The sequence below is a fragment of the Chaetodon auriga genome, chromosome 17, assembly GCF_051107435.1.
Source record: "Chaetodon auriga isolate fChaAug3 chromosome 17, fChaAug3.hap1, whole genome shotgun sequence".
In the NCBI taxonomy this organism is placed as follows: domain Eukaryota; kingdom Metazoa; phylum Chordata; class Actinopteri; order Chaetodontiformes; family Chaetodontidae; genus Chaetodon; species Chaetodon auriga.
In genome coordinates, this window is record NC_135090.1 from 11296419 (window position 1) to 11315290 (window position 18872).

Sequence of the window (18872 nt, forward strand, 5' to 3'; positions counted from 1 at the left end):
TCATTTCTCGAGTTCTTATGCTTTCTCTGTATCAACGGGTCTACAGCTGTATTTCTATTAAAATTTTTAATGAAAATATGGAAAAGTTGTCAGGCCTAACGTGTGTTAGTGTGATTACATTTTCAACACATTTTATTACTAAAGCAGTCCCAAATGAAGTCTTTTGAAAGCTAGCCTGTACTCTTTATGTATATATAGCATTAGTCTTGTCAGTCAATTGGTTTTGTGTCAATCAGACAAATGAAATGTTGGGGTTTTGTTTTTTTTTTTCATGCAACAAAATGTAAAAAAGATGGTGGGACCAACTTATGTGGTCTAAAAAACGGGTGACTGTATAAAGTGAACACTAGGTGGAGATGCACACAAAGACAACCGTGTCCTGATCACTGCAAAGGCTTGAAGCAACAGGTAGTTACAGAAAGTGTGCAAAATACAGAGGGTGATTAATTAAACCGTGTAGGGTGAAGATCATTTCAACACTTTGATCAGACAAATTTAATTTTCACAAGGCTGCCGCAGACTTAAAGCCACAACTGATATACCACTCAAAGTCATTTATTTTATTAATTGGCGCACGTCTGTATTAACAATGTCTGTTCTAATGTAAATCTGGACTCACATTAAAAATAAATTGATCAAATTCTAACAGTCAATTTAAGAAAATACGTTGAATGAATACATTTCAGGTGACTGATAACAGAGTATGATTTATTCTGGTTATTCTGGATTAATTCGTATTTTATCCGGGTTTAGAATAGTCATGGTAGATAATACCTTATATACTGTTTTATATTTGAAGTCGTCAAATAAATTACTGAAGTCATAAATTCTGAAGAAAAACTGCTTAAGCTAAATCAAACGCCTTATTATTAATGATTTCATAGTGGAGAATAATCAGAACGATTTAGTCTTGTAAACCAGTCATATTTAAAATAACCTATATCAATATGGCATAACTTTAAATTAAAATCGATCGCCATGATGTCAAGAAAATAACCCACAGAATGATATGGCAGGCTAGTTGTTTAATTCCAAACAAAAACTACTGTTTGAATAAATTAGGCGCATGTAACACGTCTTCAAATAACACAAGCCTGATCAACTGTAGAGTAAAAATTTATTTTAAAAGAAGGCAACAAATAACATAGATGAGGTAAGGACACAGTGTTCATCCACAGCTGAGGTTCATCATAAAGTGCCATTTCAGTTAAAAAGTGTCCAAGAAAACACACTCCGTACAGGCTGGTACAGTGTCAGCAATGCCCGCGTGTTGCGTTGTTAGTGTTCAACTTTGTAAATTATTCCACAGCACTCTGTCCCTTGGTGGTTTGGGGGACTCCCTCACGCACGTGAAGCCCGGGTGACTGGCTCGGGCTACCAGACAGGCTATTGTCCGTGTCGCTGTTTCCCTTGCCGGGTCCCGGATCCCCGACATCCTCTGAGCCATCCGCGCCGTGCGTCCTCGCGTGCTTGCTGAGGTGGTCGGAGCGCATGAACCGTTTGTGGCACACGGAACACTCGAATCGTTTCTCCCCGGTGTGCGTGCGCAAATGCCGCTGGAGCTCGTCGGAGCGCGTGAAGCGTTTCCCGCAGAAGAGCCAGTTGCAGACAAACGGCCTCTCCCCGGTGTGCCAGCGCAGGTGAGCCTTCAGGTGAGAGGTTTTGCCGTAAACTTTACCACAACCCGGGATGTGGCAGCTGTGCAAGCCCCTCCGCCGCGGACTCGTGCCCCCCTGGCCAAGGCTCTCCGCCTCCTGGCAGTTCGGGCAGTCGCACGTGGCTCTGCCGGAGTACCGCCGTGACGAGGAGCGGGAAGATGCGGGCAGAGAAACGATGGGGTTTCCTGTCAGCGCAGGTGCGCCCGTCGTCGTAGACTCTGTGTATGGAGCATGGACAGGAGGTCTAAAGCCGTCAAACAGGTGCTGCGTGGCGGGGAGCAGGTGCTGAGAGGCACCGGGGCCGAAGGCGGGGCTGTAGTCACTGTTGTAGCCGCTCAGAGGAGAGGACAACCCGGCCGGGCTCTGTGCGTCAACCCAGTTGGTTCCCATGTCCCACCAAGCCGCGGTCCCGTTACTGACATCTCCCATTGGCTTGAACAGTGACTCATAGGGATGCGTGTGCATCCTCGGATATACCCCAGCTAACCCTTCCACTGAGGAGGGGAATTTGGTCAGAAACACAGACCGCTGTGCGTGAGCGGGATCGGGAACAGTGTTGTCTGATGACACAGCAGTCTGGTACATCGAATAATCACTTCCAAAATGAGAGTTGGCAGTGGTCACCGAGAAAGCGCTGGAAGTCTCCGTTAATCCGGTGCAGTTACTCCTGGAGTTTCCAGAGGGAACCCCGAGCGAAGTGAGGCAGGCACCCAGGTTGCTGGCGGCCGGGGCGCCCCCTCTCCACGGCCGGAAGCCCCCGACGAGCCCCGGTGCTCCATCGGACAGAGCGGGGGAGCACGAAGAGCTGGGGTCACCGATTCTGCTGCAGGTGGCGGCCAGCATGGCCAGCGGTGTGCTGCCTAGCCGGGGCTCCTCCTGTGGGGAACACAGGGCCGTCACTCCAGAGTCATGGCAAAACATGGCGTGCGTAAAGACGCGCAAAGCATAGATAGCCTGTAAATCTAGTTTGTTAGTCACCTGCCCACAGATTCAAGTCATGCATTAATAACGTGAGCTTTAAAAACAATGCGCCTCTGGCGTGGATCAACCGGAGGCAATGGAGGAAGGTGTCCAACAGCACCGACACTGCAGCAGGTAAACTTCTTCCATTACTTAACCGTCATTACATGAATCACGTTATAGTGAGAGGGTTTCTAAAATTAAAAAAAAAGCACCTTCTTTTCATTTTACAAGCATGCACTTGTAATTTAACATATTGTCAGTTATGACATTATCATGGGAATACTGGATATTACAGCGACTCAGTCTGAAGTTAATTGTGTTGCCTGAATACGACAGACACACCGAATGAACACCCTGTATGGATATTATCTCCATATTACGCCAATATTTTAGCAACGGCTTGAAAAAATGTCTCAGCAAACACATAGAGAGGCGAACTTACCCCTAGCAGTGTAGCAGCCATGGTCTTTCCTGTGATATCTTCGGCTGACTGTGTGTGTCTGTGTGTGTGCGCTCCCGGTGACTGCATGCGAGGAGTCTGTTTCCCCTCCGACTGCTTTTCTAGTTGTACCTTCTTCCTGGCTTTGAAGTGCCGCTGAGAGCCCGAAGACCAATCAGACACCGTCCTCAGATCGTCGCCTAACATTTGCGCTCGAGGTCGTCGTAAATTTTAGCCGTGAGGTCTCGCGAGCGGCGCGCTCACTCCAAATTACAAGCGAGAGACAAAATAAAGCAAAAGAGGGGAAAATCGGTGGAGCTGTTTGACCAGAACGATGCTGGTTAATCAGAAAACTGGACTAAATGGACAACTGCTGCTGTCAGCAGTTATTATCAAGTTTTTATTCGGTTATGCCAGAAACTTTTTATTTACTTATTTGCATTATGAACCAGGCAAATGAAGGCCCCCAGGGGTCAGTGTCACTGTAGTGATTAATTAAATAGCAAAAAAAGATGACGTTTGAAGAACTCTTTCCAGATCGAGGGGCCAGTTTAAACAAATGAGTGTCAGTGTGTTTTTAGGTGCAGATAACCACTTTAAGACGTTGAATGGTTAAAGCCACCTGGCCTGATGTGTCAGGCGGAAAAGCTTCGTTTCAGCGACACATCCTGATGTTGTTTTTACTGATGCTGTGAAGCCACGCAGAGGGAGAGGCTGATGAATGAGAGGCTGGCCCGGTCCGTCCCATCCTGTCCCTGGGGCGTTTCCAGTCAGCCCTGGGGGAGGGAGGGGAGGACACCACCACTGCCTCCGCAATTTCATCTCTTTCAACGCAAAACAAATGTCGGCTTTAAAAAAAAAAAAAAAAAAAAAAAAAAAAACAACTGTGCCTTTAACAGTTTTGTAAGTCATTTAAACACACGTCAGGATCAGACTGTTTACACTGTGAGGAATGCAAACAGGTAAATAGGTAACCCTCCTCTTAAATCATGAGTGGTTAACCAATATGATGATGCACACCCTGGAAATAATCCAGGATGATCCTCAGCCTCTTAATATATGAGCAAAACCACAGAGGGAGCATTTCATTTGAATTTCAAATTTAATAAAACAGCACGGTTTAATCCATTTCCTTCATTTGTTTGGTATTAACTGCTTCCCTGCCCTTTCTTCATCGCTCTTGTTCTATGACCAGCCTGAATGAAGTCAGCTGGACACACATGGACGGAAAAGTTAATCACATTCCTCATCCAACACACACACACACACACACACACACACACGCACGCACACACACACACACACACACCACCACCACCACCACACACAGCAGCACAAAGTTCACACCTGATTGATAGCAAGTGATAATAATGATGTAAAGACAAACTGTTCACTTCATCTGTGTTTTTCATGTTGTCTATTCTTTAAAAATGTTTTAGGAGATATTTTTTAAATTGTATAAAGCTGGGTAAGAGTGTTGGTTAGCATAATTACAACAAAAACTATTACTTTTGACAAACTGACATCTCTGAAATCCAGTCTTTAATTCCACGTAGCCAAATGAGAAGCTAAAGTAAGTTACAATGGAGGAAAAAAAAACAGCTAAACTCCTGCTAAAGCTAATTAGCTCAGTAAATTTCAGTATAGATGCTACTTAAGCTTTTTACATTAGTGGAATGCATTACATTTGTTGTGGTTAAGATACCTTTAAATTGCGTAATTAAATGTATTAGATTGTATTTATTGTATTCATTTCAGTATCAATATTAGATGGACAGACAGATGTAACAAAGCAGAGATAGCCCACATTATTACTATGGCCTTTAAATTATCAAGACAAAGTTTATTTTCCTCAAACAAGCTGAAAGAACAATTTGTTTGTAAACATTTCATTTTCCACTTGCATTCTACATTATCATATTACCAGTTATCAAAAGACAGAGTGCAGTATCTGCATTGTGTGGTATTAGTGTATCATGAAGGAGGTAATAAAAAAGAAGGCATTACAACCTTTATACGTGTCACACAGTTTGCCATCCAGCTGGAAAACTCCTTTCACTCAGCTTTACTGCGTCTGTAGTTTCTGCTGTTCACTGTAGGCTAGTTATTACTCTTTCTATGAGTTTTTGGATTTTTAAAAGCCAGTTATGAGAATTCCTTATGACAAAATCCCATTAAAATGTGGTTCATCACAAATCTATTTGGGTGTAATTTGGGGAGGCCCTGCGCACTAACACACACCTCTCAGTGGACAGGACAAAATCACAGGGTCCCACGCTGCTGGGCCCCGCTTTCCCCCACAGCCTGAGGCATGGCCGTATGCACCGGGGGGAGTTTACAGTAGGCCATCTTGCCATCCTCATGAGCCACCCAAACAGCTGTCCCTCTTTTAGATGCATTCTTTTCCCACACTGAAAGTGTGTGTGTATGTGTGTCTGTGTGTGCCTTAAAGGCCCCCAATGAAACCCTGTCTGAGCCCCAACCTGTTCCTTTAGCGATGATAATGACCACATTATCACGCGCCATCGAACGTCAACAAAAAAAGATTGTCATGTGCTTTCTACTCACTTTGTGAGCGCTGAGACAGAAAAAGCAGAGAGAAAGGAGTGAAATAGAGAACTGGCACTTCTCGGGGAGAGGGATGGGTGAAGTATTTTATTTCTCCTTGGTGTTTTCCTGAACTCCTCTTTTGTTGGTGGAGCATAGTCCCAGTGATCCAGAGGGCAGGGCGGCCATCTTGGTCAGCTGCCCTGCTGAGACAATTAGCAGGAGAATCAGAGAGTCAAAAGACAAGCTGCTAAACATGACACAAAAAATATTCATCACAACCAGGGGGTAGGCCAATCAGTGTGTGTAAAAGAAAGGGGGGAAAGCATAGGTGGCAGATTCTGCACTGCTCTGTGGTGCGTTTGTGACAGTGATGTGGCTGCTTGGTGTGAGGATTCATGCTTCATCTTATGAGAGCTCAAACTCTGAAAGTGAATTTCATGTGCTCTGAAACTAACTGAAACTCTGTCTCTGTGTAGCTTCACTGCCTTCCTGTTCCTTTTTTCCACTTTCATTCTGACGTTCAATAAATATTGTGAGGCATCTGAGGACAGGATCTCTTCCTCTCTAATCTGCGGTTGCTTGAAACGTTGGTGATCTGACAATGTAATCTTCTGAACATCTGTATCTTTAGAGATGTACAGATAAATGTTTATTCCAAACCTCAAAACATGGTGTGTTTCCTTGTGTAATTGTTTATGTCCCATTGTGTGAGTAAGCTGTGTTTTAACATATGCCACAAACAGTGTTAAACTATTTCTGTAGACTGGCACAAAACCAGAAATCCTAAAATCTATAATGTATAATGTATAATATCCTGAAAATAAAAAGTGCTAGAGGAAAACATGTTTTGAGTCTGTTTATTTACCACAGCTCTTTCCACAGAGGAGCATCTCTGACTGACTTGCCTGAATTTGTCTTTTGATGCCCTTTAAACTCAACCACTAAAACAAATTGAGAGGGAAAAAGTCATCCAGGTGAGCCGAGTGCCAGGATGTGCCTGGAGCAGCTCCTCCTTGGCTTCCTGTAATTACTGCGTGGAGAGGGCACGTCCGCCGTCTGTCAGCACGGGGTTGATGGACGACTGTGGCAGCGGAGCAGGGAGAGCGTGTTCAGGTTGCTGCGATTAAAACTTTCACGTAAGCGATTTACAAGATCCTCTATTCTTCTCCAATTACGACGGATCAATAAGTACTGAAACCCTTCTTTTTCTCATGCAAACACATAAACTCACTCTTTTTGTCTGTCTCTACATGTGTTTTGCTATATGCATCATCTGCACTCTTGCCTTGAGAGTTACTCTAAAATGACCTCAAATGAGCTTTATTAGCATGTTGAGATGAAATGGTTTCAAAGACACAATGGTGGAGGAAGTATTAAGATACTTTATTTAAGTAAAAACACATCACAGCTCTTTAAAAATACTTTGTTACAAGGTAAAGTCCTGTATTGAAAATATTACTTAAGTTAAAGCATGTATGTGTGTCCTTGAAGTATTAAAAGTAAAGGTACCCAAAGCATAAAAATGTCCCTTGTGACTGAAAATAGTGAGAAATGCTATCACAATTACACGGAGTCCAAAGCCACACCTTCACCACCTAAAAGCATTTTTAAAACCATCAATTATTTAACTTTTATTTCAACACAGCAAATCCTCACATTTGAGAAGCTGGAACCATGAAATGTTTCTCCAAAGAAAAATAGTTGCCAATTAATTTTCTGTCAATCAACTCACTGTTTCAGTTGTATAGTTGCTGGGTAGTTTAATCTTTCATGAAGCATCAAATTTAGTTTAGGATGCAGACACTTTCATCTGGAAAGTAACTAGTAAATAAAGCTTTGAAAAGAAAAGACTCGAGTTGTCAAGTACCACAAATTTGTTCTTATGTGCAGTACTTGAGTAAACGAGTAACTCATAAACTCATTTGTGTGTGTGATGCGCACACATGCAGGGGTCAGACGGGGCATGTCTCATCAGTGCATCAGACAGAGGGAATCCTGGCCAATGTAATTACACCGTTGAAGCGCTTCATTCACATTCATGTATACAGCACATCTACATACACCAGCAGACACACTCATTCATGAAATGAGAGGATGGATTCATGGGTTTGTCGGGCACAAGTTTGGGCTGAAGGTGAATTGAAATTGCTCTTTATGAGTAGCATCTCTCTCTCTCTTTGTTCCACACACACACACACACACACACTTAGGTTAGAGTTGATGGATGCCTGCGGTTTGTCAAGTCATACATCACAGAGGTCATTTAACCTGCCAACACATCTGCTGTCTCTGCCCTCAGAAAGAGAGGAAGAGGTGGGGAGCGTAGAGAGATTTATAAAGGCGAGGGGGAGAATTATGCAGGCTGAGAGAGAATGAGACTGTGATTAGTAACTGGAGTGGATGAAAAGCTCTAATTCTGTCTCTCACACACACACACACACACGCACGCGCGCGCACATGCACACAAAGTGGTATCTTCTTAACAAGCGCCTTCACCAAAGCTGCTTGCGTTATGAGTTTCTCTGCTCCTCCATCAACTTTGGTCATGTCTCTCTTAACTACTGACAATAAAGTTGCTGATTTATGCTGAGCAGCCCTTCTGAGCGCCAAGATATTAATGAGATGCATCTGAAGGAGGAGTCCGCATTGATTTCCTCAAATGTTGTTGACGTTTGTGAGGTGGCTTTATCTTAAGACAGTTCAAACAGAGCGTGTGTGTTGATTGCAGATCAATGGTTGTTACCCACTCACGCTGCACCCTGTTGATTTACCACAGTTGCCTCCGAGACAGTTTTAGAGAGTCTTTTACTAAACCTGCAGTTGTCATGAGATGTCCACAGAAATGAGGAATATTCCACTTTTATTCATGAAAGCAGAAAGAGAGAGCACGGATCCAGACTCTAGCTTTAAATCTTACTCTTCCTTGTCACTGTGACGTCCGTCCTGTCACCTGCTATCATTTTTCACACCATGATCATTAGTTTGCAGAACCTCACAATTTTTCTTTTCACGCACATTCGTCTCCCTCCTTCTACTTGCCTTGCTCCTCTCGTTCTCCTCTCTCACCTGCTTCCTCTGTGTTTTACCATCAGTTAGCCTTCACCAGTATCTGCTTTGATGCAGCGGCAGTCATTCAGCCTGACCGTGCCGCTATCATGTAACATTTGTAAGAATTATTGCAGACTTGATGTGATGGAGACAGGTTGCACATCTTAAATTTCTGCTACTTGAGATGTTGAACCCAACAGAAAGGGATGGTATGGTAAGTACATTCAAACTTCTCAAACTGTACACATATGCATTTGAAAATGGTCTATAAAAGCTTAAAGGACACATAATTTATGAACTGTTGTTTTTTCATCATAACTCTATATTTTATTTTCTATGAATATATCATTTCATATCAAAGTGCAATGTAAACAAACTTAATAACTTACTAATTAAGGGAGCTAAAACTAGTATGTTCCTTAACAGCTCATTGTGGGATAAGTTAAGATGTCTTATGTGACTTCCTAGAGTCTTGTCATCATTGTCAGGGTGCCAGGCAACCAGCAGACACATTAAGATGTCACTGCTCTGTGCCAAGAAAAAGTCAGGCACATCACATCCTGAAAAACCACAATTGTTGTATTTACACTTTGTTTATTATACTGAACGAACAGTCAGACTTGCTATTTCCCCCTGTTTCAAGTGTTTATGCTAAGCTAAGCTAAGCTAACCAGCTGTTGACTGTCGCCTTGCATTTAACAGACAAATATGGGAGTGGTGTGGACCCTCATTGGAAGTGAACTCTTCAGTTCTTCTTCTCTGAACCTATTCGAGCTCTCCTGTACGGCACAGACGAACAGAGGGACCAGCAGCACTCTTTCATGCAGCATGTGCTGACTGTCAGAGGGGTTAACACGATAAACAGGAGGGATGTGGCATTTAAAGTCTGTTATTATGGTCCATTTGCCACAGCTGGCTCTGACACACAAATTCAGTCATATCTAACACACACACACACACACACACACACACACACACACACACACACACAAACATCACCATTTCCGAATTACACACACTCCAATAGCAGCCTGCTTAGCTCACCAGGGAGGAAGGGTGATGAGAGGGAGAGGAGAAGAAGATCAGGATAAAGGGGTGAAGACATAAGGACAGAAAGGCCGGTGATTCCACACATGTCACACATGTTTCTCTTATCTCTTTCAAAGCTTCTGCACGACTTTTTGTCCTCCACTGAAGTTGGTGATGTTCCTCAGCATCAGCCAGTGGCGAGCTCTCAGATAAACCTCGCCACACTCACTCTCACGTACACAAACTTGCTCTCACTCTCTCCTTGATTAAATCCTGCGCTGGCCGTGATCTTTCTTCTCTTCACCAATAACACTGTTCATCCCTCTCTGTGCTCCTCACCAACACACACACACACACACACACACACACTTCTCAGACAAGAAGATTAATTTACTCTTGTTCATTTTTCAAGTTCTGCTTCTTGCCTGTGTTTCACGTGTAGTTGAATGCGTGTGTGTGTGTGTGTGTGTGTGTGTGTGTGTGTGTGTGTGTGTGTGTGTGTGTGTCCACTGATTGATGCGTAGAAGCCCAGGAGCATAATCATGCACTTCCAGACGTCATTTTTCACTTTCAGTCTTGATGGATGGACTTGATGCATCTGATCACTGCTACCTCAGCGTGGGGGGTCTAGGTCATCTTTGAGATGCGTGTGAGTGTGTGTGTGCTTATGTGTCTTATTGGCCAGCAGTCCATCTGTCTGTCTGAGGTGAGTAGTGATTGAGTGGACTCTCCCATCCCCACCAGAGGGCCTGTTTGAGGGGTCTCTTCTCCCCTCGCTACCTCAATGACAACAAGTCACGGCAGCCCACTGTGTGTGGCTTTGAGTGTGCAAGGGTGTTTTTTTTTTTAAAGGGAAGTTCCATTATTTGTCAGTCAGGGTTTTATTCTTATACTTAGTCATGACATGGTAAAGTTTTCCAAAAAACTGTAGACCCCTGGAGATCCCTCGCTGTTGTCCCAACTCTTCAGCCAACACTTTGGTGACATTTAAGCTCTTACACAAGTACTACAGTACCAACCGCCATCAAGGCTGACATGCAAACTGACACTTCAGCTGCTTTAAGTGGGACAAAAGACATAATTACCACCAGCACTTCCACTTCAACCACATCAACATCTATTTTCACAGTTTACATGACAACTGGCAATGCAGCTACTTTCAGCATATAACTCTTATATACTGTAATGCATTCTGTATAGTAAAATATACAGAATATATACAGAAAAAATATGTGTGTGTGTGTGTGTGTGTGTGTGTGTGTGTGTGGTAGTAGTTTTTTTAGTCACATGCATGTCTGCTCTACTTTCTAATTTCCTGTGTGATCTTATGCAACATGTCACCAGCAAATATTTAGGATTTTTAACTTGCCTACATTGTTTCAAATGCTTGAAAGAATCTGAACCTTCAGACATTTTAAAGGGTTTAAATGTTTCCGGTGCAATTTAACTGTAAAGAGCCTTTTAGACTTTTAGTTTTCTACTCAGCTGTGTGAATAGGGTTACCATGACTCATTCTATGTGAACCAAAGCATTTTTAGCACAAAACCATGCAATAACACCCAGCGATGCACATACATATGCATACAGATAGATACATACGACACACACACACACACACACACACACACACACTATTCATGCTACGTTCCTGGTTAACTAGTGCTCCTCCTCCCACTCAATGCGCTTCACCTCGCCACAATGCATGCCATAAAATTTGGGGGCTGCGGGAGCAGAAAGAGAGTGGGGGTTACGGAAAGCACTGAGAGATGGCTTGATGTTAAATTGACTGGAAAAAAGCTGCTCGCTTTTTCATGCTAATTGCCATGCAACAAATTGTTAATTTATTCCACAAAGAAATGCAAAACACCCCCAGGTTTGGCTGAAAATGTGCAGACTTTATCAGGCGATCTTCAATCAAACATGTTATCTGTGCGTGTTACACCCTCACCGTCTCTGCACATGCACACACACAATGCTACACCGTCACTGGTCAGGTTAAAGCGGATGGATGCGAGAAACAGGTTCAAGAAAAGAATGCAGGTCAATACACATCCTCTGCTTTCCTTCAGTCTCTCACTCATTCTCTCTCTCGCACACACACACACACACACACACACACACTCTCTTACACACATTCCTACACACTAAGGTTCAGGTGGTTTTGAAGTGATTTCATGGTTGCTGTTTTATTGATGGTTCCCGTCAAACATGAAACGCTTCTTTTCCCACCTAACCACACACACATGCACTGCCTCTGGGCTGTCATACACAGACAGCCAGAAACAAGGGCTTGGCGTCAGCTCTACCAGGCCCGCAAGTCATGTCAAGTCCTGCACTGAACAACACACATACACATTTACACACTTATCTTGGATCTTTATGATGTGCTGCACCCTCCACTTAGCACTGCTGTAAAGGTCTTCCTGAACTCATGCAAGAGCAGCCCCTTCAAAGAGGTGCATGCACGCACGCACAAACACACAGCGGAGAGGCGCACAGACTTCTAAGCGGACTTAATCATTTCACATTTAGCTTCAAAGAGACTGTTTAAACACACGCTTGCACACTGTCTGAAAGCACAGCATGGGTCCCATCCTTTTTAATAGTCTTTCAATTCAGCTTTATTCTGCATCTTTGACTTCAGCTGCATTTGTGTTGTGAAATTATAACGGTGAAACAGCTGAGATAATGGAGAGCACATTTCTTTTTCGAAAGCATTTCTCAACAACTGCTGTGCATACCTGGCCCTCGTGAACAAAGAGACAAGGTTTCAGTGCCTTGACCTATAAAACGCATCACTGGGAATCTTGTTATTCTTACAAAATACAGTTAAACGTTTGTTGGAAATTTGTTTTTGCAACCTCTAATTCTGGATCATTTCAAAGTGTAAATGTGCATTTTACTGCCATGTTTGCCGACGGCAGAATCAGTCATTATAAATTTTCAACTACATTTAAATCTTGAGCTTAATGTATGATTTATGGGGTCACAGCTCAAGTCAGAGTTGAGTCTCAGTTCAAGGTTTCGTTCCTATCTTTCCTATAATGATGTTACACCTAGAGCAACTCATCTCCTGTCCTCAGGAGCTCTCTGTCATGACCTCTGAACCTCTCTAGAGGCTGACCGCAGGTTGACTTTTCCCTTCTCTTGGTGCATATGCACTAGTGGACTAAGGGGAGAGGCAAATAATCTCTTTTGTCCCCAATAAACTGGTCTTTAGTCTGAAATTTGTCCCCTAAAGTAGAAGCCGTCAGAAACACACTGTGAAGAACCTAACCCCAACCCTAACCCTGTTTTACCTGATGTCTTAAAGTGGATTGCAGGGATAGAAACTGGGATACATTGATCTGCAACTTAAAACGAATGTGGGCCAGGGGCATGAAGTGGGGGGCCAGTGGTCCTACTTCTGGCGCCTTTGTTCCCACCAGACCTATTTTCAAACTCAGCCTTCATTTTAATCTCAATTACACACCTGTGAAGTTTCATAACTGCATCTTGCACAACTGTGATGCTTTTGTGTTGACAAAGTCTGGCCACAAGCAGCCAGACATACAGACATGCACAAGTATTCACAACAGCCCCTGTGGTAGTTCCTGCTGTAATTGGTGTCTCCAGGATCACATTTTGTCATCATGACACACGCAAGCTCGCAAAGTTGTCGCCAGCTTACACATTCTGCACATTCTGGTCATTCAGGCAGAGGCTTTGAAGGCATTTTCTGAGTCGCAGGACTTCTAATTATGTCCAGCTCTTGTTCTCACTTTTGGAGCAAAGAGCTGCAGACAGAAAAGTAAACACTGAAAGGATTTGAAGTCCTTAAAGTCATGCACACACACTAGTGAAAAGCAGCATTTCAACATGCAAATGACCTATATATGTCATTCAAAGCCTTTATCTGTCATGTAGTCAATATCTCACATTCACTCCTAACAGAATATGTCAATGATAAAGGAATTGCTGCAGTGCAAGGAAGTCTTAGTGTCATATTTGTACCTTGAATGCAACAAATGAGTGTTAAGTATGGATGGCAGGGCTATAACGAACGAGTGTAAAATCTGCTGATTAATCATTGGTTCATTGTTTGGTCCAAAAAATGTAAGAAAATACAAAAAAAAAAAAAAAAAAAAAAAGTACATCACAGCCTTGTTAAATCCATAATGAAATGGAGTAATGCTTTAGGTTATGGCTCACAATGTACAGCACATTCCTTCCTAACATACAGCGTCATGTTTTGGTACTGATACATACAAGAAGGTACAAGGGAACAAGATGTGAAGTTCAGGAATAAGGGGGTAACAATGTGGGAACTGATAGTTTTTTAACAACTGGGTACCTATTCTGCCATTACAGTATGACCTACTGAGCAACAATTTAGAAGTTTGGGGGTGAAACATTTTTGTTTTTACGTTGGAACATACAGCCTTCCAGGCAAAAGAGAACCGTCAGGAACACACTGCAGACCTGCACCCTATGTTACGGTGTATGCTGTAAAGCAGGCCTACCTAGATGCCGATGTCAGATACCTGAGGTGGTCCAGATTGATGTGGATCGACGGTGTTGTTGCACAGAATGCTGCTCATTGTTGTAAGGTAACCAGGAGGTGGAAAAACATTTTTTTTTGATGTGGCCATTGAGCAAGATTTTATGTCCTGTCGCAGTATCAGTGTCACTAAGAGTAAAGGAAAGAAACATGACTGAAAGGCTTCAATCAAAATTACATATCACATGACAAGCTGCAGGCCATTTCATTTTTTTTCAAGCTCAGCATGTCTCTTCTAAAAGTAAAACTTGTTCCCTTGTACCTACATTACATCAGTAAGCACTACACTGGTGCACTGTTAGCAGTTAAGCATTGCCTTCAGTTTTTTGTTCAGTGCAACCAGTATTTTGAAACCCAAAGATAGTATTGACTAACCACCAAATCATTTCACATTTAATGGAGCTTCAGCCACATTATACAGTACATGTTCTCAGGTTAAGGTGGCGTTCACAGGACACTTAGTGATGAGATTGAAAAGCCTTGTTATCCTGTACAGATGTTAATGGGGCAGCTCCAAGCTAGTGTAAAAATGTGATATTGTATAATTTTATCAAATGCAGAAATATGTGATTCATATAAGGTTATTAAAATTCAGTAAGGACTGACAAACTGAGATCGTTTCAGTGAAGAAGGCTCCATTTGTGCCAACTGTCATTTCCAATTAAAACTATCCTCCCCTGCAGAGAGCCCCGATTCACTCATTACTTAACCGCTCGACATTAAAGTTAGTGGCAGAAAGAGGTCGAGGGGACATCTTATCTGACTAAACACACACGTCTTCAGATTGTCCTTGGAGTTCGTCACAGGGACATGGATGGATTTCGATCTGAATGGGATCTTCTGAGTGTTCAAATCTAACAAGCTGTTAGATTTGCTGGAACGAAAGTTAAGGAAATGATCAAGAGAGGTTAAATTTTCTTCTCCTTGGGGGTCTTCAAGGGTGTCACACACACACACACACACACACACACACACACACACTTGACCAGAAACATTTATTGTCAAGCATTAAAGGATATATTATTATTCCAGACAACAAATCACATTTGTTTCGGGCACTGATGGAATTTGTTAAATTGATACACACACACACACACACACACACACACACACACACACACACACACACAAGCAGTTTTCTATATTTGGAAAATGTCTGCCTGGAGAGTTGGTAACTTTTCCTACATGTCTGTCTGGTACCATTTGGATGAGCCACATAACTCCCTCATTTCCACCTTGCCTCAGGCCTCTAAAAATCAGTAGAGTCTGCAGTAGATCTCTGGTATGATACTTTTACCTCACAGACATCTTCCACATTAAATGCACTGACAATAAAACACGAAGACGTGGCTTTGTTTCAAGCCATAAAAGGTGGGAAACCGCTCTGTTGGAACTATCACTCTTCGGCTTACTTTTCAAAACAAAAACAAGTGATACATCACATGACACACAAATCACATAATACCAGAAATCACACTGTAGCATGCGCGCTAAAATGTCTCACCCAAACCCTGAACTGGCACTGCGCCCACTGAGACACACTGGTTGTTTTCCACCTGAGCCAGACATCAGGAAGCATCAATCATTCAACTATCATTATGAGACACTGCCAGCCTCCACAGAGAGTCATGTTATCCATCCATCCATCCATCCATCCATCCATCTATCTATCCATCTATCCATCTATCTATCTATCTATCTATCTATCTATCTATGATCAGAGCTTGTGCCTTGTTACTAGAAAATTATGTGAAACATGTCTGTTATCACTTGTCGACAAGTTTTACAGGTCTGTGCACACACGCGCACACACAGCACAGAGAGAGAGAGAGAGAGAGAGAGGGAGAGAGAGAGAGAGAGAGAGAGAGAGAGAGAGAGAGAGGACAACAGAGGCCTCTGCCAAAACATTAACTCACGGTTGAAGCCATAAATCTCTCTGTCTTTACAACTTAACCTTTAGGAAAGGGAGACATCCTGACGCCGAGGCCGCGTGTGACAAACGCACACCTACGCATACGTGTGCACAGGGCTTGGGGATACCGTGCAAAAAAAAACACAGCTGCACGCAAGCATGTACTGACTCACACATGCGAGCAAGCTTGTGCGTAGATGTACCATTACAGCCTTACATTCCTGTGCACACACACGCCCTCGTGTTTCGTAATCGATGTAGTCACCTTCAAGCGACATATCGAATCCATCAGAGCTGTTTGAAGTGATGCTGTGTCGCTCAGAGGGGCAGCATTAGAGTGAAGTTCAACGTTGATGTCTGGACAGTTATTCCCAAATCATTCTCTTTTTCCACTTTGGTGTGGGCGGACAAGCAAGTTTATTGATAGCAAATTCCACAAATTCCAGCTTTGATCAGTCTTCGTGTGAAGGTTGAAGAACATGCAAAAATACACACATGAGCTCATTTGGATGTTCAGTTTGATGTTTTTCAGTCTTTTGGCTGATTCTGGGGACTTCCTCTCATACCAGGATGATACTCAACTCTCAGGTCTTGCTCATTCTCGACCTGCAGATTGGTTTTCAACACTAACCTGTAGAGAGTAGGCAATATTTTTGACATTAATGTATTTCTACACTTATGGGGTGGATTGAAGTAGTACGTAATACATGCTGTATATATATTTCTGCTATCCTCTATTCCATCCTTCTAAGTCATAGCAATGTTGGGTCGATTGAAAGGTCAGTAGAGAAAATGACTGAAAGTACATTAACTGAAGTATTTATACCCATTTTTGGGGCACTTGTTCCTACTTGACTATTTCCATTTTATGCTACTGCATTTAAAAGGAAAATATTGACACTAATGACCTATGATCAGCTTATAAAATATGATGCATTGTTTTAACTCTCTATATATAGTAGTAAAAGCTAATTAGCTAGTAATTAGCTCCAGTGTGATTGGCTACACGATCATATGAATGTATATGTTATAAAGTACATAATGAAGAGGGCCATTCTGCATAACAAGTGCTTTTATATTGAAACTTTAAGTCTATGTTGTGTCTCATACTTGCAGAGTACTTTTTCACCTTGTGATATTTATCCTTTTAGATGCTTAAATATCTGAATATTTCTTCTATACTGAGAAAGGTTCAGGTATGAGTATACAGGCTGTGAGACACACTGTCAAGGCCCATCTGATATGTGGCGCCATCTAGTGGCAGCAGTTGGATAATAAGTATTACAACCGCTTTCACTCTTCACACTGTAGGAACATTCATTTATATTTCATCTTAAACTTATTCTATACTGATCTTGAATCTGTGAAGCCCTTGCAGAACTTTTGCTTCCAGTGGGCTCACTGCAGGTTACATTTTATGGAGGATTAATGCTGCTGTTCATCATTTCCTCAGTGCAACATACATAATGTAGCACTGAATATTGGTGCTTGTTTGCTTATTAATGCCTGTCATGTACGGTACAGTTATCTATAACGGACAGATAGCCTCCTCTCTACCACAACCACTTCCATCACCTCCACCATACATGCTCACACACACGCACACACACACACATAGACACACATAGACACACAGACAACAACCCTTCTTCAGACCAGACCCCGTTGCTTAGCAACGTCCTGTCGAGTGGCCCAGGGGGCGGGAATAAGGCACTTGGCTTCCGCAGTAATTACAGTGCATGTGAGCGTGTATGGGCCTACATGTATGTTTCTGGGCCACCCCAGGTGTGTGTGTGTGTGTGTGTGTGTGTGTGTGTGTGTGTGTGTGTAGCTTAGCTGTGGGAGCATGCTGAGAGTACTAGCAGTCTTGAGACCAAAAAGAAACAGAGGAACCACAGGGCAGCCATGTTCAGTACAGTTATTTCTCTTTAGGCCCCGAGTCAGATTTGAGACTCATTAAGTCTTGATAAGACGCATGATGAATTCTTGAAATCTGCACCAGTACTGAGCAACTTTCAGTTTGCTCCTGACTTCACGTTAAAGTGAGTAGTAGAGTCAAGTCGAAGTGCAGCATGCAGTGGAAACACGGCATTAGTGAGGCAGAGCATCGCCTTGGCTGACAGCCTGTGAGCCTAAATATTTCCCTCGTGTGCCAGGGGCATATCCTCAGTTGGCTGCCCGCTAATGATGTTTTCTGCTTGGTGAACCAGGCCCGTGACTCCACTTGGCTAAAGTCACTCCTCGCTCAGGGAGGGTTTCTCTGAAGGAGAGGACAAAGCAGGCAGGAGTAAACCTCTGCCTGGGACCATGCAGGCCTGCTGCGTCAACATGTAGCCCTGTGTGCTGGCATGAATTAAACACATAATTTCCCTTTGGGAGATTGAAAGAGGTTTTGGTGCGTGGGTGGGAGGCATGACTTCTGTTCCAGACTGGTACAGAAACAAGAAACTTCTCTGTGTGATTGCGACTCCTGCAACAAATGACTTTTCTCAGTTATGTTCTCTGTTGCTCCTCTCCTGCTGCATACCCATGATTCAACCCTTGGACCGAGTCCTCTACACATGCATTAAATGAACTGCAGCAAAGTCAGTTTTATTGCGAAATATTTATGTGGGGAAGCTTAGTTTTAGATTTCACATAATTAACTAGGCCTACACCTGCGTTTTGCATAAACAGGCTGGATTACTTGTATAATCTGAATAAAATAATATTCTGTGAAGAATAGAACAGGTC

The 18872-nt window shown here is 42.9% G+C and overlaps 1 protein-coding gene across 1 annotated transcript; it reads right to left on the minus strand.

The window, feature by feature from the left end:
• Window positions 1-1101: 1101 nt before the first annotated feature.
• sp8a (sp8 transcription factor a) lies at window positions 1102-3155 on the minus strand. Its single transcript, XM_076755078.1, has 2 exons — window positions 3064-3155; window positions 1102-2534 (listed from the first exon to the last, which is right to left on the minus strand). Exons 1-2 carry the CDS (start codon window positions 3148-3150, stop codon window positions 1299-1301), a joined length of 1323 nt encoding a protein of 440 aa, XP_076611193.1. The 5' UTR covers window positions 3151-3155; the 3' UTR covers window positions 1102-1298.
• Between the last annotated feature and the right edge of the window lie 15717 nt (window positions 3156-18872).

Bases quoted from the DNA above. Each gene is read 5' to 3' on its own strand.
- sp8a (XM_076755078.1), bottom strand. From the start codon at position 3,150: ATGCAGTCACCGGGAGCGCACACACACAGACACACACAGTCAGCCGAA. The intron at 2,535-3,063 runs GTAAGTTCGCCT...TGTTCCCCACAG, and splicing joins TGGCTGCTACACTGCTAGGG to GAGGAGCCCCGGCTAGGCAG.